General features: G+C 42.2%; 2 protein-coding genes across 4 annotated transcripts; one reads left to right on the plus strand and one right to left on the minus strand.

The window, feature by feature from the left end:
* The first annotated feature begins 537 nt into the window (after window positions 1-537).
* On the plus strand, window positions 538-9,120 carry LOC118366352 (protein mono-ADP-ribosyltransferase PARP12-like). The gene is made up of 10 exons (XM_052491620.1): window positions 538-781; window positions 6,733-6,858; window positions 6,983-7,149; window positions 7,256-7,376; window positions 7,458-7,540; window positions 7,711-7,798; window positions 7,892-7,986; window positions 8,106-8,257; window positions 8,368-8,624; window positions 8,953-9,120. Exons 5-10 carry the CDS (start codon window positions 7,497-7,499, stop codon window positions 9,118-9,120), a joined length of 804 nt encoding a protein of 267 aa, XP_052347580.1. The 5' UTR covers window positions 538-781; window positions 6,733-6,858; window positions 6,983-7,149; window positions 7,256-7,376; window positions 7,458-7,496.
* A 949-nt stretch (window positions 9,121-10,069) lies between these two features.
* On the minus strand, window positions 10,070-13,968 carry LOC118366350 (protein mono-ADP-ribosyltransferase PARP12-like). 3 transcript variants are annotated; one of them, XM_035748948.2, is made up of 7 exons: window positions 13,406-13,968; window positions 13,011-13,146; window positions 12,094-12,362; window positions 11,856-11,940; window positions 11,608-11,738; window positions 11,234-11,382; window positions 10,070-11,032 (listed from the first exon to the last, which is right to left on the minus strand). In XM_035748948.2, the coding sequence occupies exons 1-7, from the start codon at window positions 13,675-13,677 to the stop codon at window positions 10,392-10,394; spliced, it is 1,683 nt and encodes a 560-aa protein (XP_035604841.1). In that variant the 5' UTR covers window positions 13,678-13,968; the 3' UTR covers window positions 10,070-10,391. The 3 variants fall into 3 exon arrangements, with proteins under 3 accessions (XP_035604841.1, XP_035604843.1, XP_035604842.1); XM_035748950.2 differs by lacking the exons at window positions 13,011-13,146; window positions 13,406-13,968 and adding an exon at window positions 12,532-12,678 and having other exon boundaries at window positions 10,313-11,032; XM_035748949.2 differs by lacking the exons at window positions 13,011-13,146; window positions 13,406-13,968 and adding an exon at window positions 12,532-12,678 and having other exon boundaries at window positions 10,313-11,032; window positions 12,094-12,395.
* Between the last annotated feature and the right edge of the window lie 83 nt (window positions 13,969-14,051).

The raw sequence follows: 14,051 nt of genomic DNA on the forward strand, positions 1-14,051 counted from the left end.
GTAATGCAGCAGAATTATGGTGCAATTCAACAACACAACCCTAGGGGGATGTTAACACTTTGATCGTAGCTGGTAGTGCTTTTTCCTCCGGGTTTACATTCGCCCGTTTGAAGGTTTTACTTCATATTTTCTTGCAACCTAGCAACATTTCCTCGCCTGCTTACATACGCCTCCCATATATCAATGTTTTTGGTACTTAAAAAAAAAGATTTGTTTTTTTACTTAACACGTTTTTTTTAAAAACTGCATTGTTGGTTAAGGGCTTGTAGGTAATAATTTCACTTTAAGGTCAACTACACCTGTTGTATTCGGGGCATGTGACAAATAAAATGTGATTTGAAACTGTTGTGAGAATCCTATTTGAATAACGGTGCAAAAGCCCTGTGATTTAATATTTAATTCCATTCAGATCATTTAAAATCCAATTGTATTCATTTATTTGTCACGTACAAGTGTTTAGCAGATGGTCTTATGTAGCAAAATTTGAAATATATATTTTTTTACATTGGATAAAAGTAGAGACTCGGAGATAGAAAATAGTATATAATACACTACAGTTGAGGAACAATGGGAAAGTAATTATGCTTTGAAAGTTGATAAACTTGTAACCTCACGTTTGAGAAAATTGCCCCTTAATGTTTTTGTACCTACTATTGAGCTCTTCTTTTGTCGACACCCATTCAGCATTGTTCACACGTTCTTAAGATTTAGCCACAATCATCACTTTAAGGATTAACATGTGAGGCTATATACTTAACAACCGAAGATTTCAAGACTAAAGGTTTGTTTATTCTATGGATGTGTTCTTAAATGTCATTTGGATTGCCAGAGTGTGCTCTGGGTGTTCGTAAACACAGAGCGTTGCCAGATTGTCTTACCAAAATTCAGAGCGTTTCTCTCTGGGAGCGTTCAGAGCGCTTACTCGACGCTCTGGCCGAGGAGTAGGGTTGATCCGAGCGTTCTGATTTAACAGCAGCAGTCAAGCACCAAGCTAACTGGCTAATTTTGGCTAAATTTTGGCTATCTTGCTAACTACTAGAACAGCTCACTGACCATTTTACTCACCCGAGCAGAGCTGGTTAAGCTGTTTTATTGTTATCCAGAGCATTGGTGACTGCAGCTGTGCTGCTGGCAACAATTTAATTAATATTTTTTGACAACGTTTATTGACACCATATTCAATGTTCATAAATTCATGTTATTATTCTGCGCTCTGACACACTCAGACGAGAGTGCTCTAAAATATGAGTAGATAGCCAGAGCGAATTTACCAGCTACGCCTATCGACAGTTGTCGCAGTGTCATCATAAACATTCTATTGAAATAGTTAGTTATTTGCATAGTGGAGTCTTTTGTTTAGACATGCAGCTAGCTAGCAAGCTAAACAATGAACCACAATCTCAACTCATAATGTTACGACCCTGCATGAATCTGCAGGTAGCTAACCAACCAGGTTCAATGTTAGCTGGCTAACATTAGGCTATAACTAGCAATGCAAATGACTCAGAGATACTAATAATATTACTACACAGATCATACACGTAACGTTACCTAGCTAGCCAGTCAGCTAACATTAGCTAGTTAGCTAACAGTACACTTTATCTTGAAATGAAAACAACTTTCTGACTAAATTAGAAACAACCAAATACAGACATTTGAAGGAGATGTATCTTCTGCTTGGATAGTTTCATCTGTGCTCATGACTTAGTGTCTTTAATTCCAGTTTGTCTACAAATCTATAATTAATATGTTGGATTCGTGTCTCCATCTCAACCAAAAATCTAAGTTAAAGAATAGGACTAAATCAAACTTTTGCTATGAGAGATGGGTTTATCTACAGAGCAATTCAGTTGAGAAAATCCTGTTCACATATCAGTGTAACATAAATGTAAAGTGTGACCTAGGTTATTCTGAATTGTTGAATGAATCCCACATATTCTCAACCATTTGAGACAGAAATCACTCTTATGGGATAGGCCTTTTCACACTGCCTCATCATTATTAGTTTCCCAATCTATAATTTTATTTTCTACAGCCAACTATGGAAGGTTTGTTTCAATCTGGTATTTAATTTTTTTTTTTTTTTACTAATCTCAATTCTGCAGAAAGTGTCTCACTGTGAGTAATAGGTTCCCAAATTGCCTCACAATTGACTATTTCTTTATTTCTCTCCTCTGAAATTGTATTATTGTGAAACACACTTCCTCCTTTCTAGTAATTGTCAGGTGATTGGCAGAATGAGTCAGAAATGCTGTTGTCGTTTAGCTGTGAATGTCGTCTTGAGATAAATGCCAGAGTTGTTCTTATACTCTCACTGGAAGTTTTTAACATATGTATAAACATTATATTCAAAGAGCAAATATGAAAATATATGCTGACTATTACTTGTTTATACATACTGTAAAAAAAAAAACAGAGCAATCCATTGATATCTAATTGTCTACATTTTTTCAAATATAGCTATTTACTCTATTGCACATGTGATATTTAATTGTGTTTGGTTGTCAACACAACCAAATATGAACATTTATTTAGGAGATGTATCTTCTGCTTGGATAGTTCCATCTGTGCCACTGACTTAGTCTGGCTTTAATTACAGTTTGTCTACAAATTAATAATTGATATGTTGGATTCACATCTCCGTCTTAAACAAAAATCGAAGTTAGTTTTTTTCTTATAGTGGAAATAACGTTGAAGATCTAACGTTGTTTCAAAGGTACAAATTCAACATATTTTATACAAAGTTCGACAATGTTGAAAATTGGTTACCATGATGACATAGTCCTGTGGTTGAAATTTCACCCTCAAAACAACAGTTTACATTGATGACCTTTTGCAAATCCAATGTATTTTAAACATAGATTCCATGTCACAATATGTTGACAAATTACATTGAAATGTTGATTCAACCAGTTTGTGCCCAGTGGGTATGCTTTCCTTAATGGTTGTGGTGCATTGGCATTGGAAAATTTGTTGCAAATATAATTATAGCATAAACATTTTGAAAATCAGATTTCCAACTAGCTGATCATTGTCTGCAGCCGGTTCTGATCGTAGTGTAGGTCTACTGAAACAGGAAGGGAAAGTTAATTTGTCTGTGGTGGTCGGCGAACCCTCAACCTTCTAATCAAATCAAATCAAATTGTATTTGTCACATACACATGGTTAGCAGATGTTAATGCGAGTGTAGCGAAATGCTTGTGCTTCTAGTTCCGACAATGCAGTAATAACCAACAAGTAATCTAGCTAACAATTCCAAAACTACTACCTCATAGACGCAAGTGTAAGGGGATAAAGAATATGTACATAAAGATATATGAATGAGTGATGGTACAGAGCGGCATAGGCAAGATACAGTAGATGGTATTGAGTGCAGTATATACATATGAGATGAGTATGTAAACAAAGTGGCATAGTTAAAGTGGCTAGTGATACATGTATTACATAAAGATGCAGTAGATGATATAGAGTACAGTATATACATATACATATGAGATGAATAATGTAGGGTATGTAAACATTATATTAGGTAGCATTATTTAAAGTGGCTAGTGATATATTTTACATAATTTCCCATCAATTCCCATTATTAAAGTGGCTGGAGTTGAGTCAGTGTGTTGGCAGCAGCCACTCAATGTTAGTGGTGGCTGTTTAACAGTCTGATGGCCTTGAGATAGAAGCTGTTTTTCAGTCTCTCGGTCCCAGCTTTGATGCACCTGTACTGACCTCACCTTCTGGATGATAGCGGGGTGGCCTTCCTGTGACATTGGGTGGTGTAGGTGTCCTGGAGGGCAGGTAGTTTGCCCCCGGTGATGCGTTGTGCAGACCTCACTACCCTCTGGAGAGCCTTACGGTTGTGGGCGGAGCAGTTGCCGTACCAGGCGGTGATACAGCCCGACAGGATGCTCTCGATTGTGCATCTGTAGAAGTTTGTGAGTGCTTTTGGTGACAAGCCAAATTTCTTCAGCCTCCTGAGGTTGAAGAGGCGCTGCTGCGCCTTCTTCACAATGCTGTCTGTGTGGGTGGACCAATTCAGTTTGTCTGTGATGTGTACGCCGAGGAACTTAAAACTTACTACCCTCTCCACTACTGTTCCATCGATGTGGATAGGGGGGTGTTCCCTCTGCTGTTTCCTGAAGTCCACAATTATCTCCTTAGTTTTGTTGAGTGTGTGGTTATTTTCCTGACATCACACTCCGAGGGCCCTCACCTCCTCCCTGTCGGCCGTCTCGTTGTTGTTGGTAATCAAGCCTACCACTGTTGTGTCGTCCGCAAACCTGATGATTGAGTTGGAGGCGTGCGTGGCCACACAGTCGTGGGTGAACAGGGAGTACAGGAGAGGGCTCAGAACGCACCCTTGTGGGGGGGCCCCAGTGTTGAGGATCAGCGGGGTGGAGAAGTTGTTGCCTACCCTCACCACCTGGGGGCGGCCCGTCAGGAAGTCCAGTACCCAGTTGCACGGGGGGGTCGAGGCCCAGGGTCTCGAGCTTGATGACGAGCTTGGAGGGCACTATGGTGTTAAATGCCGAGCTGTAGTCGATGAACAGCATTCTCACATAGGTATTCCTCTTGTCCAGATGGGTTAGGGCAGTGTGCAGTGTGGTTGAGATTGCATCGTCTGTGGACCTATTTGGGCGGTAAGCAAATTGGAGTGGGTCTAGTGTGTCAGGTAGGGTGGAGGTGATATGGTCCTTGACTAGTCTCTCAAAGCACTTCATGATGACGGAAGTGAGTGCTACGGGGCGGTAGCCGTTTAGCTCAGTTACCTTAGCTTTCTTGGGAACAGGAACAATGGAGGCCCTCTTGAAGCATGTGGGAACAACAGACTGGGATAGGGATTGATTGAATATGTCCGTAAACACACCAGCCAGCTGGTCTGTGCATGCTCTGAGGGCGCGGCTGGGGATGCCGTCTGGGCCTGCAGACTTGCGAGGGTTGACACGTTTAAATGTTTTCCTCACATCGGCTGCAGTGAAGGAGAGTCCGCATGTTTTAGTTGCGGGCCGTGTCAGTGGCACTGTATTGTCCTCAAAGCGGGCAAAAAAGTTATTTAGTCTGCCTGGGAGCAAGACATCCTGGTCTGTGACGGGGCTGGTTTTCTTTTTATAATCCGTGATTGACTGTAGACCCTGCCACATACCTCTTGTGTCTGAGCCATTGAATTGAGATTCTACTTTGTCTCTATACTGACGCTTAGCTTGTTTGATTGCCTTGTGGAGGGAATAGTTACACTGTTTGTATTCGGTCATGTTTCCGGTCACCTTGCCCTGATTAAAAGCAGTGGTTCGCGCTTTCAGTTTCACTCGAATGCTGCCATCAATCCACGGTTTCTGGTTTGGGAATGTTTTAATCGTTGCTATGGGAACGACATCTTCAACTCACGTTCTAATGAACTCGCTCACCGAATCAGCGTATTCGTCAATGTTGTTGTCTGGCGCAATACAAAACATATCCCAGTCCACGTGATGGAAGCAGTCTTGGAGTGTGGAATCCGATTGGTCGGACCAGCGTTGAACAGACCTCAGCGTTGGAGCTTCTTGTTTTAGTTTCTGTCTGTAGGCAGGGATCAACAAAATGGAGTCGTGGTCAGCTTTTCCGAAAGGAGAGCTGGGCAGGGCCTTATATGCATCGCGGAAGTTAGAATAGCAATGATCCAAGATTTTTCCAGCCCTGGTTGCGCAATCAATATGCTGATACAATTTAGGGAGTCTTGTTTTCAGATTAGCCTTGTTAAAATCCCCAGCTACAATGAATGCAGCCTCCGGATATATATGGATTCCAGTTTGCAAAGAGTCAAATAAAGTTCGTTCAGAGCCATCAATGTGTCTGCTTGGGGGGGAATATATACGGCTGTGATTATAATCGAAGAGAATTCCCTTGGTAGATAATGCGGTCGACATTTGATTGTGAGGAATTCTAAATCAGGTGAACAGAAGGACTTGAGTTCCTGTATGTTGTTGTGGCCACACCACGTCACGTTAACCATGAAGCATACGCCCCCGCCCCTCTTCTTACCAGAAAGATGTTTGTTTCTATCGGCGCGATGCGTTTGTTTCTGTCTGGCCCGTAGCCATCGACTGTGCCACAAAAGCATGCTGAAGTGGCAAAGTTGATATCCAGGTTCATAAACACGGGGTCGCTACAGTTATTGTTATTTGTGGACGTATATTTATTTTAGTTAATTCTATAAGGGAGTGTGTTCACTTTTTCTTCAGTACAAGGGGGGGTCGTTTGAAAATATCAACATTGGGGAGGGGTGCATTTCTTTTATGGCACCACAAGTTGTTTGTTGTCGGTGAGGAAGGAGATCTGTCTGTTCTCTGTCAAGGGGTACTGCAAACAAGGAGGTAAAGTTAAAGAGGGAGAGCGTTGCTGGGATGCTTAACTTTCCCACATTTGCTTTGGCAGAACACCTGAGATCAGGGGAACTTTTTGCCCCATCCAGGATAGCTGGCTGGGTATGAGTTTATCTAGATCTAAAGGTTGTCAGTAGATACACAATACCATATCCTCCTCATAGGACAACATACAACCATATACTGTACATCCACAATAATGGACTATGTTGTACTTTATTTGATAAAACTTTCAAAGCAACACTAGAAGCCTAGCATCGATTTTGTGAATGGAGGCCATGGCAAGATATTATCTTGTCATTCTGGCTAACAAGAGTCTCATGACACACTGTTACATAACTGTAACATCTGTTATATAAACCTAACGTCTGTTCAGATTAATGCTGGAGCATCCACTATAAAAGGCCCTACAATTGGGAAGTGAAGAATGGTCAGACTTCGTTTGCTCTGCCAGAAAAACAACGATCTAGAGAGACTTCTGTGACTCTTCTAAGATACAAAGGTGCAGTAGGTTATATTAAACTAGATACAAATATTTCACAGTGTGAATGAAGTACATTCTTGGAATGGGAATTGGCAATGGGGATTGGTTGCTTTACCATTGGCATTTTCTTATGGCTTCACAGTGAGGGATCCAAACTGTGTACATTTTGAAGCCATGAGCAGGAGATTCAGTGAAGTTCAACGTCCCTCCACAGTGTCCTCTGTGACCGAGCCCATGTGCGTACTCACCACAGAGTGGGTGTGGTTCTGGGAGGACGAGTACGGAAAATGGGTCCAGTACGCATCCATCGTAAGTGGTGTGAAGCACTCAAACAGGCTGATGTGTTACGAGGACAATAATAGAGACGGTAAACTGTTGTTCCCCTTGAATTTGAGTTTTTTCCTATAAATCACAGAAAGAGATGCACAGATTGTCGTCCATCACCAGTGAAGACCTTGAGAAAAGGTTCCAGGAGGATCAAAGTGCTGTGGTGAAGTTCACTGCAGGCCAGCAGTCTTATGAGCTGAGTTTCAGAGGTAACACACATCAACACTCTTGCACAAAATATATTTAATATACAACAGACATGGTTCAAATAGTTATTCTCATAATTACAGACATGACGCAAAAAAACAAAAGATACGGTTACTGTAAGGATGGTCAGGCGTCGTCCTGTGTTTGTTTCAACTGCAGACAGCAGGTAATGTACGGATGAGGATGAACTAAGAGGATGGTCACCATGTTCTGTATTTAACCTAATAAACACTCACAATTGCATAATCAATATTTGGATAATAAGTGGAGATAATAAGTTGAGCAACTTATTTTCTTAGTGTTGAATGTCATGTCCTCTTTTATATTTATCCTCAGGACAAATAGAACATACAATTCCTCTCAGAATTTCAGAGATGTTCCTGGATTTTGGGACAAGTCTGCCATACCTGACATTGGATATAAGGTCACTTGTTTACATGTGGTTATTCTGCTTAGGCTTACAGGAAGGTTAGTGTTCAACTTTTTGTTTTAGCAGTGACAACTATTTTGTTATCAGAAGGTCCAGAGACTTTTCAACAACACCATGAGGGGCTTCCAGATCACCAGCATCGAGAGGGTCCAAAACAGGGACCTCTGGGAAGTCTTCCAGTGGTATGTTTACATCAACTCTCACACACAATCCTAGCATGTTACTTCCAAAATGCTAAGTAAACCCTGGCTTGAACAAGATTATGGGGAAGCAGCTAATGTTTTTACCCCTGTTTTTTTAGGAAAAGAGATTTGATGAAGAAAAACAATGGGGGTAGAAACAGCAAGGAGCTACATCTCTTCCACGGAATGGACCCAAAACACGTAGACGCCATTTGCAGAGATAACTTCGACTGGAGGCTGTGTGGAACCAATGGAACTGTGTATGGCGAAGGTACCTCATGTTAACCAACTGTCAGAAATGTAGTCAGATTTTAGAAGCAGTCATGATCTCATGATAGTCAGTCATTTTGTTTTACTGATGATCTTCTCTGTTTGTTTAAGGGAGTTACTTTGCCAGGGATGCCAAGTACTCGCACTGCTTCACCAGCCACTCAGGAGTGAGGTCCATGTTTGTTTGTTGGGTGCTTGTTGGTGACTACACACAAGGGAAGTCGGACCTCCGTCGCCCCCCTCCAAAAGGCGAGGGAAATCCCACTTTCTATGACAGCTGTGTGGACAATGTCCTGAACCCATCCATATATGTGGTGTTTGAAAAGCACCAGGTGTACCCCGAGTTCCTCATCAGATATGATGATGGCGTCATGCACTTGTCCTCTTCGGCTCCAGCTCCACCAAAAACTGTCTCTATCCAATCCAATTATATAGTCCAATACCCAGCATCCAACCAGATTCAAGCAGCAGCTTCTGCTACACTGCAAAACTCTTGAGTTCCATCCACTTCCACTTTGAGTCCATCTCAAGCAGCCACCACTTTCTCTAATCCAACCAATTCTCTTCCCCCTTCACGTCTCCCCAAACCTGCCCGAACCAAATTGGGTTCTCAATTGGTGGATACCACCCTAGGCCAAGCTAATTGGTCTTACACTCCCTCATTCAGAAAACTCCCTCATAAACTCATTACCCAAGCCAGCGCCCCCCTCGTACACCCACTACCCCAGCCAGTACCCCCTTTCGTACACCCAGTACCCCCTCTCATACACCCACAACCCCAGCCAGTACCCCCTTTCGTACACCCAGTACCCCCTCTCATACACCCACAACCCCAGCCAGTACCCTGTTTTATGCACCCACTAGGCCACCCAGCATCCCCTCTCGCACACTTACTCCTTCAGCCAGTGCCCCCTCTCGCACACTTACTCCTTCAGCCAGTGCCCCCTCTTGCACACTTACTCCCTCAGCCAGTGCCCCCTCTCGCACACTTACTCCCTCATCCAGTGCCCCCTCTCACACACTCATTACCCCTGGCACTGCCCACACTCGTTCAAGCAACCCCTTTCGCACACTCACTACCCCTGCCAGCCCCCCTTCTCGCACACTTTCCCGTTCAACTGACACATCCTCTCAGGCTCACACCCGCTCAACGACTACTACTCGCACCCACTATCCCCTTCATCCTCATTGAGCACACCTTACCACACACTCTCACTCATCATACACCCACACTTACACAGACTCCTCCACACTCTCAGGGTTTGACCACTCCACATCGAGCACTACTTCTGACACATCTACTATCACATCATCTGGAGTGCAGGAGTTAATTAAACAATTTGGTGGTCAAAGTTCAACCTGTTGAAAATATGTAGTGTTTCTGAATGATAATTGCAGTTTCATGTCAAATATGCATAGTTGGTGTGTTAAACCCTTGCAACAAACAAGAATGATGTTCAACACAGCAGGTTGGTGGCACCTTGGGGAGAACGGTCTCGTGTGAATGACTGGAGCAGAATAGGTGGAATGGTATCAAACACAGTTTCCAGGTGTTTGATGCCATTCTCCCCTCAGCAGCCTCCTCTGATGTTCAACTAGTATAAAGGAATATGATGAGCATGTTTCCTTTACGCTGGGACTTCTGTTCTGCTGACACATTTTGTAAAGTAGTTGGATTTCTGTGTATTCAACTAAATAAACAAAATGGCCAATAGAAAGTCATTGACTGGATGTTTGTTTGACTAGTGGTGTGGAGTAATGCAGAATAAGTAGGGTGCAGAGTTTAACAACATCACCCCTAGGGGGAAGAAAACACATTTAAAAATGAAAAAAACAATAAATGTTGTATGCAGTTGTGCATTCAGAAACTACCATGACTGCATTTACACAGACAGCCGAATTCTGATTATTTTGTCAACACATGATATATGCCATTTATCAAACTCTCATCCAAAGTGATTTACAGAAATGCGTGCAGTCACTTTACGTATGGGTGGTCCAGGGAATAAAAACCACTACATGCACCATGCTCTACCAACACCTAAAAAGGACACAATTTCATAAATATAATTTATTTATACATAAAAAAGGTAATTTCCTCCTAAATTTCAAAATAAAAAATTGACTACCAAGACTTATAGATTATCTAGTGATGCCATAGATGTACTTTTTGCTTTCATTTTAGTAAACTGTGATCTTCTTGTCCTTGATGGAGGTGCGTGTGGTATGGAGGTCATAGAGCCGACCCAGGGTGGTGGAGGAGAGACATACGTCATCAGACCTGACTGAAACAATGGATGTGTCACGGAGTTCAGGGAGCCAAACTGTGCAGAAGCATGTGTCAAGGTAGGTCTGGGGGTTCTCTGTCCTGTTGGGCAAGGAGATCTGAACCTTGCATTGTAGGGCAGCACAGGGGTGGCTGGTGAGCTTGGCATGACTGGAATAGATGTCCAGTGCATGTTGTGGTGGCTCTGGTTTTGAACAAAGTTAGGTGGTGGAACATAGGTCCCAGGCCTGGACCCTTCCCTGTACTGAATAAGGTACTCTGGGTAAACCTGATGCTTCCCGACCACCACAAATACAGAGGGGTTGTAGATATCATCCACACAGCTGTCATAGGAGATGGTGTGACTTCCATCTTTTGAAGGGGGGCAGAGGTAGCTGGAGTGTCCTTGCGTGTAATTTCCCACCAGCACACGACAAACAAACATGGACCTGACTCCTGACTGGCTGGTGTAGCTGTGGGAGAACTTGGCATCCTTAGAGAAGTAGCTTCCTGGAAAGAGATGGGTTAGAATTAGAACCATCACAGTGAGTGTGACATTAAAAAGACATTTGTTTTGTCAACTTTTCCACTGTATTTCCACAATGTGACGTGAAAGAGAATAGCAAAAAAATATGCCATTTCCACGTAACATAATAAATCGTTATAGAAACTTAAAAATCTATTAGATATCACATGAAATACAGAGCTCACCTTGCCCATAGGGCGTTCCTTGTGTTCCACCCATCCTCCAGGCTATGTTCTGCAGGCATATAGCGTCCACGTGTTTAGAGTCTGTTCCATGGAAGAGCTGCTTCTCATTCCCTTTCCCTGCATTTGCCTTTCTCATCACATCTCCTTGCCTTGGGAGAGGAACAACAGATTAATTTGTCAAGTATCGTCATTGGCAGGCTACCTCATAGCATTTGCAAGTGTTTGCTGCTAGAATCTAAGTACCAGTTACCTTTAACATGTTACATCTGTTCGCATATGTTATGACTGCTTTGATTAACGCAAACAATATGAACATATTTCTTGGGTAGATTACATTTCTTTTGGCATGGGATTTGAGGATTTGTGATTCTTACCACGAAAAGACCTCCCACAGGATCCGATTCTGCACCCTCTCAATAGTCTTCACACTGAAGCCAGTCATAGTTTGGTGGAAAAGATCCAGAATATTCTTGTGCTCAGCTGAGGAACTCTGCAGAGCAACCCTCTAGAGGGAATGCATTTGAAAAGAACATCCTTTTACCAATGTAATAGCTACCAATCTAATAATGCACTGCCTTCTGACCAGATGCAAGATCTTATGAGTTAAAAAGTGATTATGAACCTTGAATCCAGTTTCAGGTACTGAAGATTTATCCCAGTGACTGGGTAAAACTTTGGATTTCAGCAGGCAGTCGGAGTCTTTTTTGCTGACGATGATTAGAGAAGGTTAGACAGCATTATAATAAAATACAATCAGTATAATCTTATCTACCTGGCAGCTCTCTCTCCTAATTTATATCCAATAGAAAATTGATTCCGAGGACCGAGGTTAGTGTAGTCTCCTCTACAAGGTCTCTTACCAAAGTGTGTTACTAGCATCATTAGTATGCCCGATTGCCTGGTTGTTGCGGTAGGTGGACAACATGGATGCCACCAGTTCATTAGGTAGTCCCCTCTGCTGTAGGGTGTTGAGCGGGTGGGGCTCGTAGAAGTCGTGAGACCTGTCACAGTCCACCTCTGCAGCACAGGTTCCTGTAATGTAGCGCTCACAGACGTGCAGTCTTCTGCAGCTCCCTTTGTCAGGACAGTATCCGTACTCTCCACTACCTTTGTTGTATGTGAAGCAAACCTGGAGACAAACACAGACCACTCCTGATGAGGGCTTGATAAGGACATTGGATAAGTGCAAACTCTGTTTAAGTGCATCAGTCCCAATTCAAGTACATCAGTTTTACAGATATCCCAATTCAAATAAATAATTTTTAAAGATATCTGCACGCTCAGTTTAGTACACATACTTGGACGATAGCCTCAAGTCTGTGAATTCGTCTGTAGTCCTTTTGGACGTGGGGAAATAAACATTGAATATACAATGCCTGCCTATAAGACAGGTGTGTGCCTTTCCAAATCATGTCCAATCAATTGAATTTACCACAGGTGGACTCCAATCAAGTTGTAGAAACATCTCAAGGATGATCAATGGAAACAGGACGCATGTGAGCTTAATTTGGAGTCTCATAGCAAAGGGTCTGAATACGTATATAAAAAAGGTATTTCTGCTTTTTCTTTTTAATACATTTGTAAAAATGTCTAAAAAAACAGTTTTTTCTTCATCATTATGGGGTATTGTGTGTAGATTATTGAAGATTTAAAATATATATATATATATATATATATATATATATATATATATATTTTAGAATAAGGCTGTGACGCAACAAAATGTGGAAAAAGTCAAGAGGTCTGAATCCTTCCCGAATGCCTATGACGCACATACTGGGGGTAAAAGGGCGTTGTCATTCTGCAGCAGTAATGTACACAGCTCCTTCCTGTCCAGTTCCTCCAGGTAATGCTCTCTCAGGACTCTGATGTTGTGCTCTGACGTCAGCTCATGGCAGAGACGGCATCCTTGTCTGGAATTCGCAAGAACGAGAGGCGATTTCTTATGAAGCTCTTTAAAACATATATTAGGTTTTCCTTAAAAGTCAAATCTACAAACTTACCCCGAACCTGTAGTAATTGACATGTATACTGTAGTGCATTACCTGTCACATTCTGTAAGACCACATGGAATTTAGAACATTTCAGAAATAATAGTAGAATGAATAGAAGTAATATGACGGGTAAATGGCTTCCGGAGTAAAAACAAACAGTAAAGTAAAGAAAGTTTACCTCTGATTGGATGGACATGTTCCATACAGGTAGAACTTACACAGGTGTAAATTGCTGCAGCCACTACATCCATTAGCTCTGCATAACCTCATCTTCGTCTTGGCAACTATCAGTTTGTTTCCCATAGAGACAGCCCTGGTAAACATCTCCGGATTCCCTAAAACACTTTCCAGGTCATCTTCCATCGTGCTAATGTTGGCACGCAATTCTCCCAGCTCAAAGGACCCATTATGGGCACAGAGGACCTTGTAGATCAGAGCTGTTGTATCCATGTCGGTCACCGTAGGACGCCTGACTGTTGGCCCTCGCAAAACTGTACATATACTGTCAAATCTGAAGTAGAACGTTGCTCTCCGTTAACTACAAAACAGGTGACCAGCATGCGACAAAACCATTTCTGACTAAATGAAACTTACAGTTTATGTAACACCTCCCCTATTATGAAGGTAGCCAAGTATAACAAACAGGCAATGGAACACACCCTTTTAAATACGGCACATTGAACTCTGCCCGAGTGGTATGTGGAACCTTCATTTACATCACAATAGGCCTGCTAGACACACAGTAGCAGCAGTAGTGATTAATTGATTCAGTTTAATCTCAAATAAAGAGGATTTTTGTTCCCCAGAAAATTAAGTTTCTGACA

The sequence above is a fragment of the Oncorhynchus keta genome, chromosome 33 (assembly GCF_023373465.1).
Source record: "Oncorhynchus keta strain PuntledgeMale-10-30-2019 chromosome 33, Oket_V2, whole genome shotgun sequence".
Taxonomy (NCBI): Eukaryota; Metazoa; Chordata; class Actinopteri; order Salmoniformes; family Salmonidae; genus Oncorhynchus; species Oncorhynchus keta.

What these genes read in the sequence shown, in the direction of transcription:
- LOC118366352 (XM_052491620.1), top strand. Translation starts at nt 7,497, where the DNA reads ATGGTCAGGCGTCGTCCTGTGTTTGTTTCAACTGCAGACAGCAG. An exon ending in GTTTCAACTGCAGACAGCAG is followed by an intron (nt 7,541 to 7,710) that starts GTAATGTACGGA and finishes ATTTATCCTCAG; the next exon opens with GACAAATAGAACATACAATT. An exon ending in TACCTGACATTGGATATAAG is followed by an intron (nt 7,799 to 7,891) that starts GTCACTTGTTTA and finishes TTTTGTTATCAG; the next exon opens with AAGGTCCAGAGACTTTTCAA.
- LOC118366350 (XM_035748948.2), bottom strand. Translation starts at nt 13,677, where the DNA reads ATGGATACAACAGCTCTGATCTACAAGGTCCTCTGTGCCCATAATGGG. An exon ending in CTGTGGGAGGTCTTTTCGTG is followed by an intron (nt 11,383 to 11,607) that starts GTAAGAATCACA and finishes TCCTCTCCCAAG; the next exon opens with GCAAGGAGATGTGATGAGAA. An exon ending in AGGAACGCCCTATGGGCAAG is followed by an intron (nt 11,033 to 11,233) that starts GTGAGCTCTGTA and finishes ATCTCTTTCCAG; the next exon opens with GAAGCTACTTCTCTAAGGAT.